The sequence below is a fragment of the Pteropus vampyrus genome, unplaced genomic scaffold (assembly GCF_000151845.1).
Source record: "Pteropus vampyrus isolate Shadow unplaced genomic scaffold, Pvam_2.0 Scaffold267, whole genome shotgun sequence".
NCBI classification, from domain to species: Eukaryota; Metazoa; Chordata; class Mammalia; order Chiroptera; family Pteropodidae; genus Pteropus; species Pteropus vampyrus.
Window position 1 is genome coordinate 733,123 of NW_011889048.1, and position 13,751 is coordinate 746,873.

At 63.6% G+C, this 13,751-nt stretch overlaps 2 protein-coding genes across 3 annotated transcripts; one reads left to right on the plus strand and one right to left on the minus strand.

Moving 5' to 3' along the window:
• Positions 1-2,964: 2,964 nt before the first annotated feature.
• PRSS57 (protease, serine 57) lies at positions 2,965-7,710 on the plus strand. Its single transcript, XM_011375238.2, has 5 exons — positions 2,965-3,045; positions 3,435-3,588; positions 4,558-4,702; positions 5,905-6,168; positions 7,149-7,710. The coding sequence occupies exons 1-5, from the start codon at positions 2,967-2,969 to the stop codon at positions 7,350-7,352; spliced, it is 846 nt and encodes a 281-aa protein (XP_011373540.1). The 5' UTR covers positions 2,965-2,966; the 3' UTR covers positions 7,353-7,710.
• Positions 7,711-7,841: 131 nt separating this feature from the next.
• On the minus strand, positions 7,842-13,751 carry FSTL3 (follistatin like 3). 2 transcript variants are annotated; one of them, XM_011375218.2, is made up of 5 exons: positions 13,595-13,751; positions 12,099-12,305; positions 9,896-10,111; positions 9,167-9,394; positions 7,842-9,077 (listed from the first exon to the last, which is right to left on the minus strand). In XM_011375218.2, the coding sequence occupies exons 1-5, from the start codon at positions 13,695-13,697 to the stop codon at positions 9,022-9,024; spliced, it is 810 nt and encodes a 269-aa protein (XP_011373520.1). In that variant the 5' UTR covers positions 13,698-13,751; the 3' UTR covers positions 7,842-9,021. The 2 variants fall into 2 exon arrangements, with proteins under 2 accessions (XP_011373520.1, XP_011373521.1); XM_011375219.2 differs by having other exon boundaries at positions 12,099-12,284; positions 13,595-13,750.

Here is a 13,751-nt window from a genome sequence, read left to right on the forward strand (position 1 = left end):
GAGGAGGCTGAACTGGGACCCCTCCCTTCCCCCGGGGAGACTGGACCAGCAGAGCCTGGACCAGGTCGATAGGCAGATGAGTTCTGGGTGGATCATGAAAGGGGAGCCGACAGGACTGCCCCCAGATGGGATGTGGGATAATAGGCATTGGGGTCCCCTCCCATTGCAAACTGAGCCCCTGGAGAGAGGTTGGGGGATGAAAAAGGTAACATTGGGTGGGCAGCTGGATGCCCAAACTGGAGTTCAGGGCAAGGCCTGGCCTGGGCTAGGGGTGGGGGCTCCCCGATGAGGAAACCTGTTGGGGGGGGTGGGCGCAGGCAGCAGACAGAGGCCACCGGGTCCCCTGCTTTCCCCCTCTTAACAATGACGTGCATGCATTTAGCATTAAAACAACGAGATAAAGTAGCAAACACAGAAAAAAACAACAACAAAAAGAACCCAAGAAACATCTGGGGCCCTGGGTTCAAGGCCCAGCTTCATTCCACCGGTGCTGTGTGACCCTGGGTCTATTTCTGAACCTTGCTGGGCCTCACATCCCACCTCCCAGGGCAGCTGGGGGGTTAACAGGGTGAATGCACACGAAGGACTTGGAACAGGGCCCAGCACACAGTAGCTCAGAGTTTGGCAAACTCTTTCTGAAAAGGGCCAGATAGTAAATTTTTTCAGCATTGCGGGCCCAGGTCTGCCATGGAAGTGTACACACATTGGTGTGGCTGTGTGCCGATGAAACTTTATTTACAAAACAGGCGGTGGGCAGGATTTGACCTGCAGGCTGGCCCTCAGCAAAAGTGAGCTGTGATTCCAATACTGCCCCTCATCCTCTGCATCCACTCGGCCCAAAAGATTTATTGAGCACCTACTGTGCGCCTGGCAGTGTTAGGTGCCAGAGACGCAGAGAAGAAAGAGTGTTCTTTTGTTTATTAAATAGATGATTCGACATTTGAGGGCTGCTGGAAGCATCTCTGCCATCCTCACAAACCATTCACGGCCTTTCCCAGCCCTAAACTTCCCAAGGCGCCCACCTCCCTTACATGGAAAGCCAAAGTCCTCCCGGTGGCTCTCAAGGCCCCGCTGGGGGACCCTGACGTCCACACCCCAGGCAGGCGTGCAGGCAGTCGCTTCCAGGAGACCAACCAGAAGGTGGCGCCAGAGAGCTGGGGAGATCCGGCCAGACGGAGTCGGTGGGGGAAGCGTCCCGGGCGGCAAAGGCCTGGAGGTGGGACAGGGCGGGCTGTCTCGGGGACGAGGGCAGTAGGCCTGAGTCGACCTTTCTCCCTCCAGAGAGGAGTCCACACCACCCCCTTCCTCCTCCTCTCAGCCCAGAGCCCGCAGCGCCCCTCTGTCTGGGAGGGGCGGTCACTGCGCCCGCAGCCCCGCCCCCTTCCTGGACCACCACCAACCGCGGTTTCTACGACGACACCCCTCCTCCTCCCCCCGCATTGGTCACTCCGGCTCCTCCTGGATGCCGCGGTCCCCGGGGTTCTGCCCAGCACACCCCGCCTCCACTCCTGCCCCGAGCCCACCGTGCAGCTGTGTCCACCCCCCACCACACACACACATATCCTCTGGGGCCCGTGGCCTCCCACAGAGCTCTTCATGGGCCCCCAAAGCCCACTCCTCCCCTGTCCATGAGCCAGGGACCCCCTCTACCTCCCCCCAGCCCTGATTCCAGCTCATGCCTTGTGTCCCCCACCCCAAAGGGCGCTGGGGAGGGGTAAGCAGGACACGAGATTTACTGGATCCCAGGGGCAAGGGGCTGGGGAGGCCCCCTCCCCAGCTTCATAACTGGCACCACGGGCCCGTACGGAGCGGCAGGCCACACCCTGGACCCCTGCTAGCCTCCTGGCCTGTGCCACGTCCCTGGGGACCCAAAGGAAGAGGGACGGGGACCTGATGGGCCCACCCAGCTCTGGCCGGTCCATCTGCAAGTCAGTAGAACCCCAACCCCCTCCCCAGGGACCTGTGTCCTGTGCACCTGATAGTTGCTCAGGAAAAGGAATTGATATGCCCATGAGTTCATCTCAATATATAAAGAGTGCCGACAAATCAATAACGAAAGTAAGTGTTTAGTAAAGGGAGCTATCGTTATCACCATTGCCATCACCACTGTCACAGAGTCTGCCCTGACCAGGAAAGCCACCGCCGTCCCCCTCCGAAAGACCCCTCAGGGACCACAGTCCAGGACATTCTTCTCTGCAGCCCCAGAGGGGCCGGGCTCCCCAATCTGAACCTCGGGCTGGGAAACGGACACACCGGGCCCCCAGCCCACCCCCAGGGCTGCGGGGAGCTTGGCGCCATGGGGCCGTGAAGGACAGTTGCCTGTTTCCCAATGGCTCAGCAGACAGGAAGGAAATGGGGCTGGCTCTGGGCAGAACTGGCCACCGACAGAGGTGACAGGAGCTGCCCTGAGATGTGACCGCAGCCCCACTGTTCCCTCGCTGTGTGACCGTGGACAAGGCGCCTGATCGTGCCGTGCCTCAGTTTCCCCATAAGCAACATAGAGATAGGAACACTGCTGACATCCTCGGGCTGCTCCCGCCCCAGACGAAACGAAGTCCAGCTCCACGTGCAGCCGGCAGCTCTATGTAATGTTTACACCAGCCCCCAGGGCCCTGTGGCCGGCACACTGACCCGGGCCTGGGGACAGGCGCTGGAAAAGCGAGGCACAGAGAGAGCAGGTGGCCGGGGCCGCAGGGACCGGCGGAGCCGGGGCTGGCCTGGGCAGGCAGCCCCCAGGGCCCTCCCTCACCCCGCTCTGTTTCCTCCTTTGCGATTGTGATCGGCAACCCCGAGCGGTCGAATCATTGGCTTCCCAGAACCTCCAGCTCAGATCTGGGCGTTGCTGGCAGAGCCCGGTGGGGCCTCACACCACAGGCCACCGCTGGGCTCCCCCTTTCCGGGACGTTAGACGAGGGTGAGGGCCACAGCCACGCAGCTTTTGAGGGAGGCAGCAGCCTGCGCCAGCCATGGGACCTGGGGCGGGGGACCGGGGCCACCTGCTACTGATTGTGGCCACTGCCCTGATGCTGTCCGCGAGGCCCCCAGGTGAGAACCCCCTGGGCCCCACCCAGGAACTCCCCAGGCGCCTCGAGGCTCCCCCAGACCCACCCCGGGAAAACTGCAGGTAGCCCCATGTGGGCCCCGGGCTGACTGGCCTCTGGGGCCACAGCAGGGAGCGGGGCAGGACACCTCGCCAAGGTCTCGACTGGGCCCAGGCCCAGGTTCTAGGGTCCAGACTTCCTCCCAGCGGACTCGTGGGCCCCCCCGGGACTCCTCGTCACCCACTCGCTCCCTGAGTCTCTGTGTCTCTCTGGCCACCTCGGTCTCTGTCCTTTCTCCCCAGCTTGACTCTCATCCCATCTGGTGCCCGAGCTGCCCACATTAGCCCATCTTCCTGTCCCGCCCCTGACGCTGCCCCCCTGCCCCGTCTGCAGGCTCCCGGGGGGCCCGGATCATCGGGGGCCGTGAGGCGACCCCCCACTCCCGTCCCTACATGGCATCGGTAAGCTTCGAGGGCCAGCACCACTGCGGGGGCTTCCTGCTCCGCACCCGCTGGGTGGTCTCAGCTGCCCACTGCTTCAATGACCGGTGAGCCACCTGGGGGCCCGTGCCCTGACCGCTGCCACTTGGGACCCCAGGATGCTGTGACCACAGCGGGGAGAAGTGGGTGGCCCTGCTGTGGGTATCGCAATATTCTAGATGGGGCACAGGCTGGACGGCAGACCCCACCTTCCGTCGGTGGGGCCGGCCGTGCCACACAACACGGGGACACGTGCCGAAGGACACCGCGTGACAATAAGCCGATGTTATCCCTGCGTTCAGTCTAAGTATTGTTACAATCATCGACATTAATAGTGAAACTATTGGAAGGAGAAATTCTCTGCCCCTTGGCGGCCTAGTGATTACACCTGTGTAAGGGGGGGCACCAAGAGAAAATAACCCGATTCGGTACATACGTGTTCGTGGGAACCCCGCGTGGTGGGGCTCCCGCGGACAGGAACAGGGGTGTGTGTGGCGTCCTGAGCTGGGAGGAGGTCACGTGCCTGGGGCGACGGAGGGAAGGTGACCCGGTCGTTCTTGGGCCACTAAGAACAGCAGAGGCTCAGTGATTAGAAGCTTGCCTGCCGTGCAGCCCGGTTCTCACTCATCCTGGTGACTCGCATTTTGGGCAAGGCCCCAAGTCTAGATCCGAGGGGTGGTCAAGTGGGGAGCAGAAATCCCTCGTCAGCTCAAAAGAGTCCACACGTCAAAGGGGAGCCTGTGCGGGACCCCTTCAGGTAACAGCATAATGTTAGGTGGAAATCGTAATAAATGTAATAAGCATTCCATTCATTCTAAGTAGAGTTTATAACAGTTATTAAAATTAATATTGCAACGATTAGAGTTAATGGCATGATTGAGGTGGAAAACTAACAAACATAACAATTATTATCACGGCGGGACCGGAGTGAGGATTAAACGGATTGCTGCGCCAAACGTTCGGTAGATGGGGAGACCGAGGCCCGTGACAGGTGGCCCTCGCCCTGGCCCCGCTCACAAGCCTCCTCCCCACCGCAGAGACCCCCGCATGGGCCTGGTGGTGCTGGGGGCCCATGCCCTGCACACCCCAGAGCCCACCCAGCAGGTGTTCGGCATCTCGGCTGTCATCAGGCACCCCAACTATCAGCCCACAACCAACGCCAATGACATCTGCCTGCTGCAGGTGAGTTTCGTGGGGGGTGGTACTGGACGTAGGTCTGGCCTGTCTCGGCCACGCCCAGGGTGACCTGATGTGTTTTAAACATAGCCAATGATACTGGAACACCTGAGTCAGGTCAAGCCTTTGCTCAAACGTCCCCAAGAGCTGTCCCCCGATGGCCCCCAGCCTGCACCCTGCCCCTCCCCACTCCCCTGGTTTATGGCCACCTACAGCACGCAGAGGGCCTCAGCATTTGGGGGCGCTACTGCCGGAAGCACCCTATCTCTGCCCCTCGGCCCTTCATGCGGTGTCTGGGCAGGAAGTGGTTCTTCTGTTAGATGTGAGCCCCCCCCCCCCACCGCATGGTATGTCCTGCAGCGCTCACCCGGGCTCCCCAAATGCAATTCCAGGTACCCCAGGGCCTCTGTTTTCAAGGAAGAACATTCCAACTTGCCCTCCAAGTGTGGTGAAAAATGAAAACCAGGAGAGGGCAAAACAGGTCCCTGAGGATGAAGGGTCTGGCATGCAGGGCTCTCCTGGCAAATAGGAAGGGGGCAGAGATTGTCAGCGGCCACAGCCCAGAACCCGCTGCTCCGACTCGCCTGTCCCGCTGCGCCCACGGGGAAACTGAGGCTGGGGCCGGTCAGGGATGTGCCCGAGGTCAAGGAATGAGCCCTGAAGCCAGGGTCAAATACAGTGAGTGCCAGCTGTGTGCCGGTCACCGGGGACACAGCTATGAGCGAACCCCAGGGCTGGCCCCCTCAGAGCCTCCCATCTAAAAGGGCAGCACATAGGAGCCCGTCTGTCCTAGTCCGACAGTCTGGGAAGGCTTCCTGGAGGCGACGCCTAAGCTGAGATCTGAAGGCTGGACGGGAAAGGTGCTCCAGGTCGGGCGTACGCTGTGAGCAAAAGGGTGGAGGCGGGCCCAGGGCATGGCAGTGAATTCATTCTGGCTGGACGGGTCCGGAATGGTCAGCCAAGAGGTCTTATCCCGAGGGCAATGGGGAGCCATGGGAGAGCCCAGGGCCGGGAGCGAGATGCCTCTGGGCAGCTGGAGAGGTGGGGTCCTGGCCCGGGCGGGGGGAGGCCTCATGAGCGAGGGGTGCCGGTGGCGAAAGCAGCAGCCCCTCCAACAGCTTAACGACGCTGCCGTTGGTTCCTCTCCACGAGGCCGAGAGACCACAGATGGGGCAGCGGTGACGGTTGGGGGCGGTCTCTCCCTGCAGCTGAACAGCTCTGCTGCCCTGGGCCCCGCCGTGGGGCTGCTGGGGCTGCCAAGGAGAAACGCCAGGCCGCTCAGGCCCGGGACGCGGTGCCAGGTGGCCGGCTGGGGCTCCGTGTCCAACTTTGAGGAGCTGCCGCCTGGGCTGATGGAGGTTGAGGTGCGCGTGCTGGGCCTGGACGTCTGCAACAGCTCGTGGAAGGGCCAGCTGAGCCCCGCTATGCTCTGCGCCCACAGCGGGGACCACCGGCGGCGAGGCTTCTGCTCAGTAAGGCACTCTCCGTCCCGCTCGCTCACCGAATGGGGAAACCGAGGCCCCCGGAGAGGGGAAGACCTGCCTGGGCAGAGCCTTGGGAACTAAGTCCTAGCTCACCTTTGGCCAGGAGGCCTCACTGGAGGCCCCGGAAGGGCAGGGAGTGGCCCGGGGTCCAGGGCTGCCGCGTCGGGCTTGTGCACAGCACAGCTACAGACTCGCGTATTTGCAAGCAGTGTCCAGTAGGGGGCAGTAAGGGATCTCGAGGAAGGAGCTCAGGGCCCGGATTCCCCACCTGGTGGACCCGTGGCCCTAGTGCAAGGGAGGAACCAGGCCAGAGAGGACAGAGGTTGAGAATGCAGATTCTGGAGCCCAGCTGCCCGGGGCCAGATCCAGACCGTGCCACGTCCCAGACGTGCGACCTTGGGAAAGTCATTTCTCTGGACCTCATTTTATCCACCTATAAAACTGCCACTCCATAGGGTCAGAGATGACGCCACATGACAATTAGGGTGGTGGGGCCAGGAGGGGAGCAGAAGGGAAGAAGCAGGAATTTTAGGGTGAGTACTTGGGGAGGCCTCTCTGAGGACAGCGCCTTCGAGCTGAGGCAGGGAGACCCCCACAGGGCTGCAGACTTGTATGCTTACACTACAGTGTGTGTGTGTGTGTGTGTGTGTGTGTGTGTGTGTGTGGAGGGCAGTAACAGGCCCCAAGGGGGTGCAAAAGCCTTGAGGCTGGACAGAGCCGGCTTGCTCCAGGAACAGCCCGGAAGGCTGCCGTGGCTGGAGCCGGGTGCGTGGGGGGAGACGGGCAGGGTAGGGGTGTCTTCAGGTTCTCGAAGGCTGGGGTGGGTTTAGTCTTTGCTGTAAGAGCACTAGGGGCCATGGAAGGGCTGGGGGCACGAAGGGGGCTCGGGGAGTTTACCCGCAGAGGCACCTTCAGAGAAGCTGAGGCTGAGAGAAGGACCCCTGACCTGGCCTTTCCCTCCACCCCAGGCGGACTCTGGGGGGCCCCTGGTGTGCAGGAACCGGGCTCACGGCCTCGTCTCCTTCTCCGGCCTCTGGTGCGGGGACCCCAAGACCCCCGACGTGTACACGCAGGTGTCCGCCTTCGTGACCTGGATCTGGGACGTAGTGCGGCAGGTGCCCATCCAGCCCTGGGCCCAGGACCCCTGGGGTCCCCCAGCAGGAGCTGCCTGAACCCCGGCAGCTCATGCTGGGTACACAAACGAGGTGGTGACCGATGCCAACAGCTCCAGCCCTGTAAAATCCTGTGGCTGGTGGCGCGGGGGGGCCACGGGGCCCCCAGACCCATTAAGCCTGGGGTGGGAAGCGGGCATCAGTGCCACACAAAAAGAGCCAAAATAACCGAATAAAATGTTAACTAACCAGACATAACAGTTCACTTGTACTCCTGGAGCTTCGTCTTGGCCTCTGGGTGGCCGAGGGCCTGGCTGGGCCTCTCCCCACATCCCCTTTCATCCACCCACCCCACCTACCACAGCCCTCTCCCTGGCTGCTGCCTACTGCCCGGAGGTGGCTGCCCTGAGGACATGCACCTGCGTCCCTCCCCAGGACGCTCCCAGAGGCCCCCATTCACTACCTTCACCGCAACCAGGCTGGTAACCCCACACCAAAGTGGGCAGCACAGAGGCTCAGAGACGGGCAGACCAGGCCTGGACCCCAAGGTCGCTTTTGACAGTCTTTATTTCTTTGGCGAGGCAGGACTCCCAGGGCGGGGAGGTTGCCTTGTGGGGGGAGCTCGGGCGAACCCACCTACTCAAGAGCACTTTTCTGGGTGTCACAGGTAAGGCACTTCCCGGGGGCTGGGAGAGGATGAGCACACTGTCCCCTGCATCCCTCATCTCAAACTTGAGGAGCTGGGTTCCTGCCCTGTCAGACCCCCATATCTGGTCTGAGCCTCTGGTCTACACGAAGGCACGGGGAGGTGACACAGAGCGACAACCCAGCTGGAACGGAGGGAATCGGCTCTAGGGTGGGGGTCGAGACCCCTGAGCCTGGCTGGTAGGCAAGGAGAGTCCAGAGGCCCGGCAAAGGCTGGCCTCGTGGCACCGAGGGGTCCCGGGTCTGGACCTCATCTGTGGACAGGGCAATACGCACTACGGGTGCTGCTCTGACACATAGCTCCAGGAGGCCAGGAGTGCAATGGGCTTTGGTGTCTACACCCCACCAGAGCCAGTGGGTGAGCGGGGGCTCCTGGGCCCTGCTGGGTCGCACCCTAACCGGATCAGGCACACTAGACATGGTGCCCCGTCCTGGGCGAATGCTGGCGGCTCCATGCCCGAGACCCACGTAGGAGGCACAGAGATGGCCCCGCCCAGGAAACAAGCCGGGCTCTACCCAGGGGCCTCCTCAGGACTTACTGAGTAAATGGAGGCAGCAGGAGAGGAGAGACCTGACTTCGTGGGCCGCTAGGGGACAGAGGCTACTTCCTCGGCCTGTCCCCTGTCTGGGCATCTTCTGAGGCTCATCTACACACATTCGGGCTGTGGACTTGCTCCTCACCCCCTGGTCCCTGTCCTAGGGCTGGGGTGCCTTTTCATTAATCGCTGGCACAGAATCCACAGCCCTATGAGTGGCAGTGACAATCGATAGTTATGCCCCAGAGAGCAGAAGCCTGAGGTCCTCCTGGGTAGTAGGGTACTGGGGTGGCGGTCCCACCCACCAGCGCGGATCCCAGCCCTCCTTCCCCCAATCCTTAAGATATCTTGGGGGATGGGGCTCCCAGGGCTCCCCCAAGTGGTCCGATCCAGGCTCTAGGGAGTGTCCGTGGGACATAAATTAGGCTCTGCTGTGGCAATAAATAAAGTGGGAGGCCTTGAACTCCAGGCCCAGGCCGCCCCGCAGGTCACACAAAGTTCTCTTCCTCCTCCTCCGACTCAGCATCTGACGGCTCAGGGGAGCCTGCAAAGCGGGAGGAACGAACAGAGAAATATGGGCGCGAAGAGGGGCGAGGGGCTAGACCCCGCCGCCGCTCCCGCCCTGGCCCGCACCTGCGCAGCTGCCCGGGTGGCGCACGCCGATGGAGCGGCCCAGGAAGCAGGTAGCCTGGCGGAGGTGGCACGAGGACATGTAGGTGACGTTGTTGTTGCCGCAGAGCTCCTGGCCGGGGCTGGAGGGCGCGGGGCACGGCGCCGCGCGACACACCACGCAGTGGGCGCTGCCAGTCTGGTCCACCACGCACGACTGCGGCCGCGGGCACACCACGTGCGCGCACGACTCTGCGGGAGGAGGGCCACGGAGAGTCAGGGGCGCCGCGGGGACCGCGACCCCGCCCACAAACCCGAGTCCGCCCTCAGGCCCTGCCCCTCTGTTTTTTCCAGAAGCCACACCCTGTCCATGTGCCCCGCCCACACCCCTGGGTCCACCTCCAAGACCCTGCCACCCGGTCGTGCCGGAAGCCACACGGCCCCGGTCCACTCTCAAGCCCCGCCCCCTCAGCACCCACAAGCCCCTCTCTGAGTCACGCACTCACACCTCTTACCCCACGTGAGCTTTCGAACCCCACTTTCCAGAGTTCCACCCGACTCTTCTTTATTCTCGATCCCACAAAAGACCCAATCCGGAGACACTTGGGCCTGCGGGCTCTCTTAGACTCCGCCCACTACCTCGCCACCAGGTCCCGCCCACCACAAGCCCCGCCCCGCGAGGCCCGCGCCAACACGAGTCAGGCGCTCGGGCCTGGAGGCCCCGCCCTTCCCTCAGGCCCCGCCCACACGTACTGCGGCAGCGCCCCGGGTACATGACGCGCAGGTCCGGGTGGCCGCGGCAGCGCGCAGCGAGCAGCTCACACTCGTCGCGGTAGGTGGCGCCGTCCGAGCCGCAGACTTGCAGGCGCGCCGGGAGCTCCGCGCAGTCGGGCGCGCACTCGCAGCGCGGGCGGCCGCCCAGCATGCGGCACGCCTTGCCGGGGCCGCACTCCACGCCCTCGCACGAATCTGCGGAGCACAGGACGCGCGCTCGCGTGGGCTGGGGCGCGCGGCGGCGGCTGGAGGTCCTCGGAGCCCGCGGCGCACCCGTCCCCTGTTCTGAGGGCTAGAGGCCGGGCTGGAGTGGGGGGCGGTGCGGAGTCGGGGCGCACGGCACCGGGACTGATTTGTGGTCTGGCTGCGGGGTCGGTTGTGGGCGAGATTCGGCCACGGCCCCGGTGGACCGCTGCGCATGGGGCTGGGGACTGTGTCTGGAGGCGGGACTCGGTGTGGGCGGAGCGGGGGTCTCTGCCCCGAATCTAGGGGTCCAGGGGCGGGCTTCCAGCCCCCGTCCCGCTGCGCAGCTGGGCCATGGGCTCGGGCTGACGTTTGTTCCTTGATTTACGCGCGTTTCTGGGAAGGCCGACGGGGGACCCGGCTGCGTCAGCCCCGGGTGGGGTGGGGGGCTCCACCCCGTCCAGGCGCGGGACAGGGGAGGACAGGCAGCGTCTGTTCCCTGAGCCTGCCAGGACCTCCCCGGAGGAGGCGACGGGGAGGGCGGGGCGTTGACGCCTGGCCTGAAGATCGTTTCCTGGGGAGGGGGCCATCTGAATCAGGGGTTACCCACTCCGAGTAGCCCCAGCTCTCGGGTAGGAAAGCAGGGCTGACCCGGGGTAGTCTCTCTCGCGTCCCCGTTCTCACTTAGGCCCCGGGCTTTTGGAGGTGAAAAATCAGACCCCACTGAGGGCCGCCCCCTTCCTCTCGGGCCCTCCCAGGCTCATCGCAGCCTTCCAACTACACCAAGAGGTCGTTCTGTCACTGTTTTCCAAAAGGGGGAAACTGAGGCCTGTCACAACTGTGAGGAGGAGAGCCAGGGCACCTCAGCATGATCCCAGATGGGCCCCCTAGTTCTGTTAATTGTGGGTCTGGAGGGAAAACTCTGAGCACTCCAGCCTCGGTGTCCCTGTGTGTAAAGCTGGGCTGACGGGACCCACCTTACAGGGCGAGCATGAAATGAGCGCATGCCCCTGGCAGAACGGCGCACGTCGCCGCCGCGGGTTGCCTTGCCAGGGCATGTGGGCTGCACCTGGGCGCCTCCACCCACACGCACATCTGGAAATGCTCCACCCGCCCCTGCGGCTTCATGCAAGAGGGGACAGAAGCGTCTGTGGGGGGCTGAGTTCTCCTCCCCAAGGCCAGATTGGTGGGGGTGGGGGTGTGTGTCCTGGATCATCTCATGCCCCCGCCAGGCACTTTCTGAAGTCCTTTTCCTCCCAGAAGCCAGAGGGGTCCCGGACTGAGTCAGGGCATGTGGCAGTGACTTCAGGACCACCCAGCCAGGCTGATCTGGGATTAATCACATCCCAGTGGCCAGCCAGGCTCTTCAGCTTGGCCTTCGGGTCTGCAGCCCTCAGCTCCAGCCTCTCCCTACTCCCCTGCCCTGACCCCACCCACCAGGACCTCATCCTAGGCCATGGTCTCTGCCAATGATGCTCTCCCCCATACTTTGTCCAGCCGATGAACTCCTAATCATCCCCCAGCACCCTGGCTCTCATGCCCACCTCCAAGTTGTGTCCCCACACTCCCTCTGGGTCCCTGTGGGTTCAGCCCTGACCACAGGTGCCCGGGAGGACAGGGAATATATCTCAACATATTCGTTGAGCCCTCAAAGAGCTCCTAGCCTGCAGGTAAGGACAGACAGGGAACGCTGAGTGCAGGGTCACAAACCACCAGAATGGTCAGTTGGGAAAATCCACCTGCCAGGTGGGCTGCAGATGCGGAAGGCCATCCTGGCAGAGGGCTTGGCATAAGCAAAGGGCTGGCAGTGGGCAACCAAGCTGGGGAGTCTTCGGAGCTTCTTCCCGAACCTTCAACTGAGGGAGCTGAGGCCTGGGATCCTCTACACAGCGGTTCCTCCCAGCAGCCCTGACCTCCTCCCGAGACGGGGAGCTCACTCCCAGCTGTTCCGCCTTCGCCCACAGTGGCCCAGGTCTGTAGCCGATGCCCAGGGTCTCACCTTTGCAGGGGAGGCAGTGGACGAGGCCCAGGAAGCCCAGGAGGCTGATCTTGTTCCCGGGGTGGGTGAAGTTGGACCAGGCGGTGTCGATGTTGCCGGAGGCACAGCACTCAGCCTGGCTCACGTCAGTCCTCAGCACCAGGCTGCAGGTGGCCTCTCGGCCCTGCTGGAGCCAGCACACACCACCTGTGGCCAAGGGGGCAGTTCCTGTGGGGCCAGAGGTGCCCTCCTGTGCCACTCCTGACACCCAGGCCTCGGCTTTCACCCAGCTCCCGCCCCCCCCAGGGGTGCATACGGTCCGTGTTCGGTGATTAACGGAGGAGCGATCTGCCCCCAACCTGGAGACGAGGGGCTCTGGATTTGGAGCCTCCTATCTGAGCTCCAACCCCCACGCTGCTCCACTGCCAACCCCCACCCATCCCAGGAAGCTCCCCCCACCCACCCTCCCCGCTGCAGGGACACCACCCCCTCCCCACCCAGGCCTGGCATCCTGCCCGATCAGTCAAACACCCAGAGCTGTCAGGGTTGGTGGGCCCTGGAGCTGCCTCCCTCCTCTGCCCTCTGTCTAGACAGCACCCGAGGGCACTCGGGGGCCCCCCCTCTCCTGGCAGCCCCCCCTCGCCTGGCCTGCCTCTTACTCACTCCATCTTGGGAACATTCCCCTTGCATGAGCTCACCATCTCCCCGGGGACACGGCCTTCGGGGAGGGGGCTCTGCTCTCCCCTCCCTCGGTGGAGGGCTGGGTGGGGCTGCTGGGGGAGCGTAGAGGGCCTCAGTGTATTCGCCCTTAAATGGGGCAGGAACGGCCCCAGCCCCTGTCCCAGGGAGCTCGCCGGTGCCCAGGCACTGCGCTGAGCACTTCCCAGGGACCAGCTGTGGGAACGCGGCACCATGGCAGTCATCTCATCAAAGGGGAAACTGAGGCCAGGAGCGGGGCTGTTGCTGGCCTGGCGTCTCCCAACACATGGCAGGTATGACATTCTAATGACCCAGGGAAGAGATGAGGCCCAAGCTGGAGGCCCTGGGTCCAGCCACCCAGCCCTGCCTCTCTGGGCCGGCAGGACCCAGGAGATCCGGGTTCGAATCCTGGCTCTGCCACTTACAAGCTGTGCGACCCTGTGCCTCAGTTTCCCCATCTGGAAAACAGGCTCGGTAAGAGTTCTCACACCACCGGGCTGTTGCATGGGTTCAGGGAGCGAAGAGACAGACACTAAATGCTCCATAAATGTCAGTGGTCACCCTGACTGCTCTCCATGATCCTGCTTGTGAGCCACATCTGTTCTGCTGACCTCCCGGTGACCCTCCTTCGGGCCCTTTGGGGCTGGGGGGTGCTGAGCCCCAAGCTCTCCCGGATTCAACCTGCAAGCAGCCGCTGGTCACCGCCCTCTGCCCTAGCTGCTCCGGCCACGGTGCCCCCCGACCTGCCCCCGGCTGCATTCCGGGCAGGCCCACGTGGGTGGCCCGCCTCGCCCGCCCCTTCCGGCCGCCCCACTCACCAGGCACGGGGTCCTCCGAGCCCACGGAGCCCACGAAGCCCACGGCCCAAGCCAGAGCCCCCCAGGGCAATGGCCACAGTGGTCCCGGCGCCCCGGGACGCATGGCGAACGCGGCGGCGGCGGCGGCGGCGGCGGCGGCGGCGGCGGCCCCCGCGTC

Coding starts and splice junctions, on each gene's coding strand:
- PRSS57 (XM_011375238.2), top strand. CDS start 2,967: ATGGGACCTGGGGCGGGGGACCGGGGCCACCTGCTACTGATTGTGGCC. Junction 4,703..5,904: donor ATGACATCTGCCTGCTGCAG/GTGAGTTTCGTG, acceptor CTCTCCCTGCAG/CTGAACAGCTCTGCTGCCCT. Junction 6,169..7,148: donor GGCGGCGAGGCTTCTGCTCA/GTAAGGCACTCT, acceptor CCTCCACCCCAG/GCGGACTCTGGGGGGCCCCT.
- FSTL3 (XM_011375218.2), bottom strand. CDS start 13,697: ATGCGTCCCGGGGCGCCGGGACCACTGTGGCCATTGCCCTGGGGGGCT. Junction 12,306..13,594: donor CTCGGAGGACCCCGTGCCTG/GTGAGTGGGGCG, acceptor CTGGCCCCACAG/GAACTGCCCCCTTGGCCACA. Junction 9,078..9,166: donor CCACCCGGGCAGCTGCGCAG/GTGCGGGCCAGG, acceptor CCCGCTTTGCAG/GCTCCCCTGAGCCGTCAGAT.